Source organism: Saccopteryx bilineata, chromosome 1 (genome assembly GCF_036850765.1).
Source record: "Saccopteryx bilineata isolate mSacBil1 chromosome 1, mSacBil1_pri_phased_curated, whole genome shotgun sequence".
NCBI classification, from domain to species: Eukaryota; Metazoa; Chordata; class Mammalia; order Chiroptera; family Emballonuridae; genus Saccopteryx; species Saccopteryx bilineata.
The window spans coordinates 351,304,232-351,318,755 of NC_089490.1; the positions used below are offsets into that span (position 1 = coordinate 351,304,232).

The following is a 14,524-nucleotide window of genomic DNA, read 5'->3' on the forward strand; positions in this document are numbered from 1 at the left end:
ACACTTCTAGGTTATTATGCCATTTGATTATGCTGCATTCCCATCACCCAAAGTCCAATTGTCTTCCGTCAGCTTCTAACTGGTTTTCTTTGTGCCACTCCTCTCCCCCAACCCCCTCCCTCTCCTCCCCCCACCCTGTAACCCCCACACTCTTGTGCAACATGGATGGACCTTGATAACTTTATAGTATAATTTGAAGTCAGGTAGCATGATACCTCTAGCTTCATTCTTTTTTTTTTTAATTTTCTTTTATTTATTCATTTTTAGAGAGGAGAGAGAGACAGAGAGAGAGAAGGTGGAGGAGCTGGAAGCACCAACTCCCATATGTGCCTTGACCAGGCAAGCCCAGGGTTTCAAACAGGCGACCTCAGCATTTCCAGGTTGACACTTTATCCATTGCGCCACCACAGGTCAGGCCCAGCTTCATTCTTTTTTCTCAGGATTGCTTTGGCCATTCTGGTTTTTTTATGGTTCCATACAAACTTCTTAAATATTTTTCTATTTCCTTGAAAAATGACATTGGGATTTTGATGGGCATTACATTAAATTTCTATAGTGCTCTGCGTAACGTTGCCATTTTAACTATGTGGATTTTCCCAATTTATGAACATGGAATATTTTCCATTTTATTGTGTCTTTTTTTAATTTCTTTCAATACTGTTTTGTAGTTTTTGTGTATTCCTAGATTTTTTGGGTTTTTCTTCTGTTTTAAAACAAACTGGTTTTTTTAGTTTATTTTTCAAAATTTCATCTTTGGCATATAGAAAAGCAATATAATTTTGTATATTGAATTTTTATCCTGTGACTTTACTGTATTGTTTTTATCATTTCTAATAGTTTTTTTGGTGGAATGTTTGGGGCTTTCTATGTACAGGATCATATCATCTGCAAAGGCAAGATAAGTAAAGGCCAAAACAATAAATAAAACTATATCAAACTAAAAATAATTTTTTTACTGTATACAATAAAAGAAACTGACAACAAAACAAATGAGCAGCCAACTAAATGGAAGATAATATTTTTAAACAACAGCTCTGATAAAGGGTTAATTTCCAAAATATATAAAGAACTCACAAAGCTCAGCAACAAAAAAGCAAACAATCCAATTACAAAATGAGGGGAAAACATGAAGAGACACTCTCCTAAGATGACATACAAAGGCCTTTAGATATATTAAAAGATGTCTTCTTTATTAGCTATTTGAGAAATGCAAATCAGAACTACAATGAGATACCACCTCACATCTGTTAGATTGGCTGTTACCAACAACACAGGTAATAACAAGTGTTGGAGAGGCTGTGGAGAAAAAGGAACCCTCATTACTACTGTTGGAAATGTAAACTAGTACAACCACTATGGAAGAAAGTATGGTGGTTCCTCAAAAAATTAAGAATAGAACTATCATATGACCCAGCAATACCTCTATTGTGTATCTACCCACAAAATGCGAAAACATTTGTACAAAAGACACCTGCACCCACATTTTCATGAGGCAGCATTATTCACGGTGGATAAGACATGAAAACAACCAAAATGTCACTCGATAGAGGATTGGATAAGAAGATGTGGTACATATATACAATGGAATACTACTCAGAAGAAATGATGACATGCTATCATTTACATCAACATGAATGGACCTTGAGAATATTATACTGAGTGAAATAAGTATGTGTAAAAGCTAAGAACAGTATGATTTCACACATAGGTGAGATGTTAGAGACTCATAGATATAAATAAAAGTGAAGTGGTTACCAGGGAGAGGGATATTTGGGAGAGGAAAATGTGGGGGAGGGGTTCAGAAAAGGGTTTAAAGAGGGACAAATACAAGGTGATAAAAAATTATTTGACTCTGAGTGATGGGTATACAACATAATAGACAGTTAAAATGCTATAGAAACGTTTACCTGCAACTTATGTACTCTTTTTTTGTGTATAACAAAGACAGAGAGATACAGAGAGAGGGATAGATAGGGACAGAGAGACAGGAAGGGAGAGAGATGAGAAGCACCAATTCTATATTGTGGCACCTTAGTTTCTCATTGATTGCTTTCTCGTATATGCCTTGACCAAGGGACAATAGCAGACTGAGTGACCCCTTGCTTAAGCCAGCAACCTAGAGCTCAAGATGGTGAGCCTTGCTCAAACCAGATGAGCCTGTGCTCAAGCTGGCAACCTCGGGGTCTTGAACCTGAGTCCTCTGCATCCCAGTCCTATGCTCTATCCACTGCAACACAGCCTGGTCAGACAAACTATGCAGTCTTATTGATCAATGTCAACCTTTTAAATTTAATTTTATAAATAAAATGAAAAACATAAAGAAATAGAATATTTATTTTATTCATTTCCGAGAGAGGATGGGAGAGAATGAGAAAGAGACAGGAATATCAATTTATTACTCTGTGTGCCCTGACTAGGGATTGAACCAGCAATTTCCACACTTTTGGATAATGTATTAACCAGCCGAGCTATCTGACCAGGCAGCCTTGACTCTTCTTTACTTTTTGTAGTCCCACCAGGCTTACAGTAGTGCAAAGTCTTGAACAGGAGATGTACTAAGTGAGTCACTGATCCCTTCGGAGGTTTTGTTATCTTCGTTGTAAGTTGGAGATGCTAATAAACTTAGCTAAAGATGTTGTGTATATCCAAATGTACACAGTTTTGAAAACTATTAGGAACAAAAAATTTTCAACTCTGAGTTCTAAAGCCTTCCCTGTACCCTCCTCTCCAGCCTTTCATCTGCCTTTGCTCCTCTATCTGCACCAGAATTCTTTATCTTTTCTTCTCAGTATACAATATTTTCTCCATGACATAGTCTTAGGACTCTTATGCTTTTCCTACCTGAAAACATTTCTTAAACATTTTTGTTTGCCTCCATGTGCAATATGTGGATACCTTTCATTTGGAGTCTTTTAGCAATACATAAAGTCCTGCCAACTGGCTTTCAAAACACATAGGGTCTTTTTATATATCCCTACATAACATATTATTCTCAGAAAAACGTGGTGGTGCTTATTCATACCAATACATCTATATAGCCTAACAGGGTTTCTGCTGGGAAAGTAATGACTTGAAGAAGAAAGAATGGCATAATTTCAGTGAACAAGGGCATCAGTTAGAAAATATAGAACTGAGGAAGTGGTAAAAGTAGAATCATGCAGGAAAAGAACAAAAACAAGAACCCGACTCAGATCAGAACAGCCTTTCTTCTTTTATATTGTCATAGTCTAACACTGAGGATTTATATGTACAATAGAGGCAGAGTACCTTAGGCCTGAATCCAAAGTGTCTGACACCTCAATTTACCTATCAAGGATAGCTCCAGGCATGGAAGGTGCAGAAGGAGGTAGGGTAGTAGTGAGGGTCCTGCATGTACTGCCCATAGTCCCCAGTTACCTCTGCCAAATAGGTTGCCTAAGCAATATAAGGCTACCTCCAGAGAATCCCTTGAGCTTATGTCAACTCAGAGCTCACGAACTAATGGGAATATGGAACACCCACAGTGTTCAACACCTCACTGACTTAACGTTTCTTCACTCATATACAGCAGCAGAAATGATCAGAACTGGAGGGATCTGCAAGAAAATTCTATGTATCCTCTCATTTTACAGAAGAAATTATTAGAACCTAGAAAGAAAAGAAGATATCTCAAATTTATACAGCTTGACAGTGGCAGAATATTTAAACCTAGGTCTTCTAAAATAATCTGTGAATTTTTACTAGATAACGGTGACCAATATCCACAAGAAATAATGAATCATATGAAGAGTGCTTAAGTTTCATATAAATTAATTTCAACTGAATGTATTAGAATTTGTGAGACTCTCACCTGGATCACTCATGAAGTTGACCTCCACCAGAATAAGAAGCACTAGTACTCTGCAGCTGACTACATACCCAGTATAATTACAAGTCAAATTATAGAAAGTATTTGCCTAAGTCAAGAAGGCGTTGAAAGCACTGCATTATGCTTACATTTTCATAAATGTTTTTTGAATACTTGCTAGAGAAACAATATTAAAAAAAAAAAGATTAGCTGGGAAAGTTTTGAGCTAGATAGACCTGAGCTTCAGTCTAGGATATGCCACTTGCCTTGAGAAAGTTTCTAACTCACACACAGTTTTACTGCTTCACCTGTAAAATAAGTTATAATCACTCTTACATCCTAGAATGATGAGGATGATCAAACAACCTATGGCATGCAAAGCATTTAGCCTATTTTCTGACACATAGCACTTTATGGATGCTAATGATTGTGTTTCAATCCCAAACACTGAGTATTGAAAGTAAAATAATTAAGAATGGATAGGGATCTAGGGGTACAACACAGTAGGAATAAATTCTTGAATAATGTTGACTCATTTGTAGAAAAACACAAGCAGAAATAGCTGAAAGGAATAGTGATTAGTAACAGAAAACACATACTTGAACCAGATTGGGGAGTGCAATAAAAGAAATCTGGTTTAGAAAGAACTTCTCAGATACCTGAGGTTTGTCTCAGACTAACAAGGCTGAAAATGTAGTAGAATTTAGTGCATTACCAAATATACTCCAAGATCTCATAGTCACACTGATTGTCACAGGAAAGGCAGGAGATCACCCAATCCCTGGTCAATACACACAGATTTATCTGAATTTTCTATCTATTGCTTCTTTTCTTATTCTATTGCTTTTTTTTGTCATAAGCCAATCTCTTTAACTTTTCCTTATGAAAAAAGTAATACTCTTAATTTATTGCAAAGTTGCTATCTTTACCCTAGGGTCTACGATGTACAGTATATGTTAACAACAGTAACAGTAAGTCAAATCCTTTATTTAACGTAGACACACTTTTAGTCATGGGAATGTGTATATGAATAAGTATATCAAGTAATATTCTGGTTTACAAGAGTCATAAGGAAACATAATAATTTAGTGTATGCATTTCATTAAATGCTTCTTAATCTCCTGGATAACTTCTCCCTAAAGACCTCCATTCTCTTTCTTCATTCTGGACCAGCTGCTTCCTGGTTCTATTACGCAGCTGTCATTAAGGCATTCACTCTACTGCTCTTCAAGGTTGATATTCTATTTCCTGGCTCACATATTTTACCTGGCTTTCATATTTTTGGCTGAGGGTCTTTCTCTTTCATATTTTTAGGAAGATTTTTATTAATTGTATAGCATGTCTTTTTTATTTTAAATGCAATATATATTTTTCTTTCTCTCCTTCAACTGTTTGTAGAGAAACTTCCCTGTGCAATACACTTTGCCAAGCATCATAAAGATCTGGTGCCAATTTCCCTGTGTGTGTTCTGGAGGAATGGAGGAGGGGCAGTTTCTCCACACTTCCAGACATTAGCTGAATGTCCTACAATTTAAATGAATTCTGACACCACCTACCCAGAGTTAGTACAAGATTCTACAGGTTAAAGGCTCAGTCCAATAAGACTGCCTTCCTCTGAGCAGTGGAGTGGCTATAAGCATAATATCCCTCAACCAAATACTGTTAGAAATTGGTTCCTCACAGTGGGATTCCTCTTGCTATCCCCATGTGTGATTGAGGCGTGTTTGAAAGACCAAGGAAAAACCTCCTCTTTACTTCTTCCACCTGGGAAGGGCCTAACTGCCTCTATACCATGTTTTCTGGCTCCTGAGATCTTATCAAGGATGGGTCCTAAGAAACCTCTGGCAGATGAGAAACATGAGAGCTAAGGATCCCATTGCTAGTAAATGATAAATCAGGAATAGAATTCATTCTTCTTGACCTTTAGCTCCAGGGTTTTATTTTTCTCCCAAGCCAAGTCCTCACTCCAGGGGCCCTCTTTTTAGGGGACTTTCAGAAGCTAAAATGTGGGTGTAAAGCCAAGAGCCAAGGCCAGGGCCACTATCAGAGGAGCCCAGCCCATGCAGGTTCGCATTGGATTCGGACAGTCGGTAAAGAAACCATGGAGCCAAAAACTGGTGGGCCATAGTCTTTAATCTAGCTTGCACCCGGCGGGCAAGTAAAAATACACACTGGGCTCCAAAACCCAGTCACATTCAGTGCTCACAAAGCTACTGATTTATCCGAGTTTCCTAGAATCAAAGGTTTCTAGCTCAACAGCCTTATTCTCCTCAGTTCCCCATTTCCTTCCTTATCCCAGATACAAACTCTGTACAAACTGGCATCTCACTCAGCACTCTGCCATCTTGGCTGCTTTTCCTGGCCTTCTCCACGTGGCCTCCTCCCGCTGCTGGCTCTATTCTCTCTGCTCTCTCATGCTAACCTCAGGAACCAAGAGAGCAAACTCCTGCTCCATTCCCATTTTATAGTGTAGAAATCCAAACCCTTAATCCAATATACATAATGGGGAAGTCTCTAATACAAAATCACTTCTATGAGGCATGATAGGATTGTACCACCTCACACCAAAAAGGGTGGGACAGGCTTAATCCCAAAACCAAGCCTCAGGCTACAACAATTCTCAACACACATTAATATCACCTGGGCAACGGCCTCTTTAACAAAGTGAGCATAATACATTTTATCTGCCCAACAGTGGGGTTGGCTAGAATTGAAAGTGATAGACATATAATCACCAATGCTACTCAGTGTTCACAATGTTTCTCCAACTTCATCAAGAATTTGGGGGGGCATTGTCTCTTTTAAATCTAACAACCAAATTTAGAGGAAAATATACCTTACCTATTTTACAGATGAGAAAAATTAATGCCCAGAAGATCAAATTAAATTTAAAGTTATAATGCCATTGAGTGTCGGAGCTTCATTCAAACATTCATTTATTCACTTAACATGTTCCTGAACCTAATAATTTTTATCCAGCAAAGACACTGGAACATGCCTCATCTGTCTGTGAACCATTACTATCTCTCCCTTTTTTTCTTCTGTTTATCTTTATTTCTCTATTTGATTGTCTCTCTATCTTTATCTCTCTTTCTGCTTCAAAACTAAAGGGAAAAAAGGAAAGAAAAGAAACTAAAATCAGTCTCCCTTATCCTTGTGACTGGAAACTCTTTGCTTTCCCCTAAGGCCACCAGATAAGACCTTGGAGACACACCTGACCGTTTTCCCTCCACTCCACATGGATCTAGGGCTTGCAGCAGTTTCATTTATAGTGTCACAGAAGCTTTTAAGGTCAATGATTATATAATTTTATTATTTTAAATATTTTCATCATTAATATATAATTCACATGATAAAATTTAATTAAGTTTAAAATTCAGTGGTTTTTAATACATTTACAAAGTTACACAACCATAATCAATATCTAATTTTAGAACATTTTCATCACTCTAAGAATAAGCTCTGTAGAAGACAATTAAAAAACTTAGGTAGCAGTATTATTTTAAAATATCAATATTGACACTATGATAAATACTATATCCTTTTCTACTAGTTAAAGATTGAATTAAAAAATTTATATATCAACTTTACATTTTTGTGGGAGCATGTACCATTTCAAAATTATTTTAGAAAGTAACCAGGCAAAAATGTTGAAAACCATTGGTTGGAATTAACATAAGAGAAGATAGGTACAGTAGTCTCTCCTTATCTATGCCTTCAGTTTATTTTTGGACATCAGCAGTCTGAAAATATTAAGTGCAAAATTCCAGATATAAATAATTTATTAGCTTCAAATTGCACAACATTCAGATGATTGTGATCAAATATTGCACCATTTCATGGAGGACCTGAATTATTCTTTTCTCAACATATCCACACTGTATGCACTACTTGCCCATTGGTCACTTAGTAACCATCTCAGTTATCAGATCACCTGTTGCACTGTGTAGTGCTCGTGTTTAAATAACCCTTACTTTACTTCATAATGGCTCCAAAGTTCAAGAGTAGTTTCAGTTCTACTGCAGGTATGTATGAATAGAGAATAATATAGTTCATGTAGTGTTCAATTCTATCTGTGGTTTTAAGCACTCGTGATTAAGCGAGGGGATTACGGTATGTACAAGGAAAAAGAATATAATACTTTGAAGGTTTTGATGAAAGGAATCCTTGGTATTAAGGCTTGATGTGTAGCTAATGTCAAAAAATGTAAAAGGAACTCGCTAGAAGATTGATATTATTTACAACTCATGCTCATGGGCATGATACCCAGGCAGTGCATAGACCCATGCTTGGAAGGATCCTGTGTTTTTCTCTGTTCTGCTTCCATGCTCTTGCAATTCTTAATAGGTTGAGCTCCAGCCTCAGCATGCTCAATTTGTGAAATGAAATTGTGAAATTAAATGTAATAGGACAACAGAGCATAAAAATGTCCACTGTCATTTCTTGCCACCTTATTTGTTTATAGTATCAGTAATGCTCTATGGTCACAGAATACTATGGACTCATGTATGAAAATTCAGTGAGAATGCACAGTATTAGCATGGAAAGAAGTGAGAAAGGAATGGAGTGTAGCAAAGAGAAACAAAAATTATTAGATTGTATTTCCACATTTCTAGAAAATGCTCTATACATAGCTTCCCTTTTTCACTAATTTCTCCCCCTTTTTCTCCCCCTCTTTATGCTCTCCTTAAAAATGAACACCATGGCTCAGATCCCTAGAGTAGGCCCCCTGGGTTTTCACACCTGAGTGTCACAGGGAGCAATAAATAACCTCCTGAGCAGAGGAAGCTGAGACCCAGAGATAAACTGAAGACACTCACTGGGCTCAAAAAACTGAGGACAGATTACAGATTTTAACTCAAACATATCAACATTCAGACACCATTATCCTCCAAATCACACCTATACAACCTGCACAAAAACACAGTTTTCACATCCCTAAATGAACCATTGTATACCAGTATACACCTGTACAGGCTATTATTTCAGCACATACCCTCTCATATAGCCTCACACTCACATATAACACAGGTCACAGAGCTCCAGCCTCAGCATGCTCAACTTGTAAGCACACATTACTCACATAGGTACATTCTGGAAATCAGATTCCTCAAAAATCTGTGTTGAAAAAAAGAAGTCAGAGTTTATTTACTGAAGACTAGCTCTTGGGAAGAGATTGGAGAACAAGCCTTCATAGTGACCCAGATACAAGGCTGAGTGTGATGCATTTGGAGGGATGCACTATTCCAGCCAGAGTGGTGTTCCAGCTCCCTGTCTTTTTCCTATTTACTTCCCTGCAAAACAACTGCTTGTACCTAATTTTTCTGGTACTCATATACATGATGTTCACAGAGTAGCGGCTTCCCTATAATAATCTTTAAAATTTTTTCTTTAAGGCAAGAATAGGCTAGGGAAAAGAGAGAAGAGCAGCTGGTAGTGACTCCAACTCTCCACTCTCCACCACCCAAGCTTCTTTCCTTTAGTGGCTGGGGCCACTCATGAAAGTCTCCAGGCAAATCAGAGGGGCTTTCCACTGTATCTGTCTCTTTGGAATCCAGGTGAGTAAAGTGAGTACAGCATTAGATAACTGATATTACAATGCCTTTACGAAAAAAAATAATAATTCAAATGTTGGCCATATATATAAACAGTTGAGATGAAAACACCAAATGTTAAATCAGGAGACTTGAGACCTAATTGTAGTTCTGACAGTAACAGGTTTTGTGGTTTGGGTGATATCAGATCACTTCTCTGAACTTGGACTTCTTCTTGGCAACACAGATGTATGATTATTATATTCTTTATCACTCCCATGTGCAGGTATAAGGTAAAGAGCTTGTAAAATTGGGGAGGGCATTGTTTTTGTGTCCAAACTTTTTAGTTTCATATACTTTAATCTTTTTGTTAGGCAAGAAAGAGAGAGACAGATATGGACAGACAGAAAGAAAGGAAGAGAGATGAGAAGCATCAATTCTTCACTGTGTCACTTTAGTTGCTCATTGATTGCTTTCTCATATGTGCCTTGACCGAGGGGCTACACTAATGCTAGTGTCTTCATGCTCAAAACAGCATCCTTGGGCTTCAAGCCAGCAACTTTTGGACACAAGCCAGAGACCATGGGATCATGTCTATGATCCCATGCTCAAGCCAGAGATCCTGCACTCAAGCCAGATGAGGTTGCACTCAAGCTGGCTACCTCAAATTTTGACCTGAGTCATCTGCATCCCAGATCAATACTCTATTCACTGTGTCAGTGCTTGATCAAGCCACTTTATTCTTTCTCAACCTCAAAAACAGTATGAAATAAATAAGCCAGCTGTTTTCATTCCCAATTTAGAAATGAGAAATTGAGTCTCAAGAAGATTATGACAATTATTCAATGCTAAGTAGTGAATAAGTAGAAAAAATGAAACTAGAATTCCATTTTTTTTTTATTCTTAAATTACAGTTTAAATTCTCTATTATTTTATATGCATTTCGGATGTACAACATAGTTGTTAGACAACCAAGAACTTTACGGAGTAGTCTCTGATATTTCTAATAACCATCTGTCCCAATAAATAGTTATTACTGGTTTATTACTATATTCTCTATACTATAATTTGCATCTCTGTGACTATTTTGAACCTACCAATTTGTTGCTTTTTATAAATTGAGACTTCCCAAAGAGGAAAAGGAATTGTCCCACGTCATATAACACTCTTGTGATAGAATAAGGACTAAAATTCAGATTCTAAGCCTCTCATAAAAGGTTTTATAATATTACTGAGAAAGGCCGTACATCATATTAGCTCTCTACAACAAAAAATAATTCACTCTTCCAGGATGTGTACTGTTGATGAACTCTAAGACATTTCACTCCCTCCCTCAATTTACCTCTATTATCAATTGACATTCTGATCAGGTCATTAACTCCACCATTGCACTGGTGGGTATACAGTGCACTGAACTGGCTCTACCATAGTTAGCAGTGCTGTTTCCTTAGCTAGCATAACTGATGCACATCTTGCTTTCTTACATGTTACCCTCAAGCAGGCATAAACACTGTAGTTATTTAATCATGAGGCATTTGAGTATATTCAGGTAGCCTAGCCTCTTTGTAGACACTTTACGTGACAAAGAAAATTAAGACATTTGGTATATATCTGGGCAGATATGGTACAGACACTGAATAAGTCAGTAAAACATTATGACATGAAGGCAAGACACCAATATTATGCCATTAAGAGTTGTTATCAGAATTGAATCTTTCAGTGAATACTGAGAAAAATTTCTAGGTTCAGAGATAGCTGTGTTGTGCAAAAGTTGCAATTGTGCAAAGATATAGTTCTTAGTTCAATAGACTTTTAAAAAGTAATGGATGAATAAATAATATAAAAGATGACTAAAGACTAGAGTAGAGAAGTAATGCTTCTGAGAAGCAAAAACATATTGTTTTACTTATATGTAAAAACTAGAGAGGTTAAAAAATACTAAAGTAATGGGGCTTCTTGGGCAAAGAGCCCCTTTAGCATAAACTAAGAGGCCAGAAAATTTTCTAGATGTGAACAAAAGAGAATGAATGATGTGCAAGATGTAATGGGAGATGAATCTGTAAGTATTGGTCTCATCTAGAAGAAAAAATTCTTAAATTCTTAGCTTGGTGCTATGAACATAGAATTTAAAACATGAACTTTGAATATAGAGAAGGGCAAATAACAAAAATGGATTATGTATTTTAGTATCTTCTAAGATTCTTGTACACATTAATGATAAACATTTCTCTTAGTCTAAAATAGATTGTTGATAGATCATCATTTTATGTGAATAAACCAAATACTTAATGTTACAGGACAGGTGTACTATCTTCCTTTGGATAGAGTCTTTTATTTGCCAGACAGAATGTCAACTTCCAACATTAGTGATGACAGGCTCCCATCGACTCTCTTCCTGATGGGGATCCCAGGACTGGAGTGGGCACACACCTGGATTGCCATTCCCTTTTGTGCCATGTATCTGGTAGCACTGGCTGGGAATGCTACCCTCATCTTTGTCATTGTCATGGACAACGTATTTCATGCACCCATGTACATCTTCCTTTGCCTTCTCTCACTCACTGACTTGGCACTCAGCTCTACCACTGTCCCCAAAATGCTGGCTATCTTGTGGTTTCATGCTGGAGAGATTTCCTTTGGTGGCTGCCTTGCCCAGATGTTTTGTGTCCATTCTATCTATGCTCTGGAGTCCTCAATTCTTCTTGCCATGGCCTTTGATCGATATGTGGCTATCTGCAACCCACTCAGATACACAATCATCCTCAACCATACAGTCATAGGTAAGATTGGCCTTGCTGGGATATTCCGCAGTGTGGCCATTGTCTCCCCTTTCATCTTTTTATTGAGGAGACTGTCCTACTGTCAGCACCATGTCATGGCACACACATACTGTGAGCACATGGGCATTGCTCGACTGGCCTGTGTAAACATCACTGTCAATGTTGTCTATGGGCTGACTGTGGCCCTGCTGGCCATGGGTCTGGACTCTATTCTCATTACTATCTCCTATGGTTTTATTCTCCGTGCTGTCTTTCGTCTTCCATCCCACGATGCCCAGCACAAGGCCCTGAGTACGTGTGGCTCTCACCTTGGTGTCATCCTTGTCTTCTACATTCCTGCCTTCTTCTCCTTTCTCACCCACCGTTTTGGCCAACACCGAGTCCCCAAGCATGTGCACATCTTTCTGGCTAATCTCTATGTGCTGGTGCCTCCTGTGCTCAACCCACTCATCTATGGGGCTAGGACTAAGGATATTCGGAGTCGACTTATAAGACTGTTTCATTTGAAAATTTCAATATGAACTCTGAGAAAAGGTTGGAAATGAGAAGAGTAAATTTGTATGATAGCTGTCTCAATGCATGTACATTGGCAGAAACCTATGATATCAGAGGACAGTGTTTATATGGGTGCAAACTCTGAAAAGGCCAGAAGAGTTGGAGATATCAGTAAGTACATTGAAATGTCTTTTTATCCTGAGGCTCTTTGAGCAGCTCTGAATAGCCCAGAAAGGTAAAAATATTTTTAATTTTGTCTCAGAAATATCTATGATTTACAAAAAAGTGAGTCAGTTACTGTTCTGAAAGGAGTCTCAGTTTCATGGTAAAAATTGTCTACTCTCAGTTCAAGTAGAAAAGAAAAAGAATATTTGAAGTAAATTGAATTGAGATTCAATAGTTTGAGTGATTAAGCACAGAGTATCTCAAATCAAAGTGTCTAGATTTAAATCCTGGTTCCTTCACTCCCTAGTTTTGTGGCCTTGAGCATTTTGTTAAATCTTTCTATGCCTCAGTTTGACAAACTGTTAAATGAAGGATAATGACAATATATAACTCTTAATGTTGTAGTGAGAAATAAATACATTTAAAAATGTGCTTAACATTTAATATGCTGGAAAAAGTAAATATAAGATGAGAACGTTATGTAATGTCTTTAAATATTATTAGCCAAGTGATAACTTATTTTAGGCTGTTTTATATTATACCACTTCACAGGATTAGTATGATGAAGATATAACACATTCTAAAATATTTAGACAGTGCTTGTGATATGAATAGTGCTCTTTAAAACTCTATTTTTTCTACCTCTCTGGTCTTCCATTTTGAAATATCTCTCTTTTTAGCCATAGGGTAATTTTTTATTAAAGATTCAGGAAAGATAGCTCAGAGGCCAGGTGCTGTTTAAAATAATTCTTTATTGCTTTCCTAACCTCAGTTCCAAAATACACAAATAAGTCCACAGAAACTGCTTCCAGTGGCCCAAAAATAACCCTAAGGTTATGTATTTGTATGGACCATATCTCATATATAATCCAGAGTTTTATGATGAGTAGTAATGTGTTGTGTGGATCCAAATAGACTTGAACTTATATTTTGACTTTCTCTTTTACTAACAGCTGCATAAATTAAGGCACACCCTTAATCAACCCCAACTTTAGTATCATTGTGCATCATTGTGACTGATACAAGTCCAGCACTCAATAAAAATTGGTGATAGTTGATAGTATTTAATGTAAAATCTTTAAATGTATAAAAGTATGCTATGTTTATTATATTTGCATGATCTAAAATCATTTATGTTTTTTATATATTTACTTCTTGATTGATGTATTTATTATCATTCTAAACTTTATTACAGTAAACATATTATGTCTTTCTTATGTAATGCTAATATATTCAATAAATATTATGGAAAAATTCAACAGACCATACTGGTATATATCATATTTTCTGATGTATTAATGAACAAATGAATGATGTTTTTATTGTGCTATTATGATGAGTGATAACAATGCATGTCAAGCATAATGTCTGGTACACAGTAAACATTCAACAGTTGTACATTGCTTATTTTATATTACACTGGGCTGATCAGCTAAAAACACATCCACAGAGGTAAGGGAGAGTTTTTCACTCATGATTGCAATTTAAGAAAGAGTATCACAAAGTCCCTGGGTGAGGCAAAATGAAAGTGATAGTTTTGGCAATGAAATAGTCCAAGTCTAACTGTAAAAGCCAGTTCACACTCAGGGAGCTACCAAGGACCAAGTCCAGTCATGTCTGTGGCCTCAGTAGAGCTCAGAAGAGAAAGAGTAATGTTAATCAGCTTAGCAATATATAAATTTAATGCAATCCTTATCAAAATGCCAATGTCATTTTTTATAGAC

At 36.9% G+C, this 14,524-nt stretch overlaps 1 protein-coding gene across 1 annotated transcript; it reads left to right on the forward strand.

Annotated features, from left to right (window-relative positions):
* The first annotated feature begins 9,274 nt into the window (after positions 1-9,274).
* OR52D1 (olfactory receptor family 52 subfamily D member 1) lies at positions 9,275-13,085 on the forward strand. Its single transcript, XM_066250789.1, has 2 exons — positions 9,275-9,384; positions 11,658-13,085. Exon 2 carries the CDS (start codon positions 11,708-11,710, stop codon positions 12,659-12,661), a length of 954 nt encoding a protein of 317 aa, XP_066106886.1. The 5' UTR covers positions 9,275-9,384; positions 11,658-11,707; the 3' UTR covers positions 12,662-13,085.
* The last annotated feature ends 1,439 nt before the right edge of the window (positions 13,086-14,524 follow it).

What these genes read in the sequence shown, in the direction of transcription:
- OR52D1 (XM_066250789.1), top strand. Translation starts at nt 11,708, where the DNA reads ATGTCAACTTCCAACATTAGTGATGACAGGCTCCCATCGACTCTCTTC.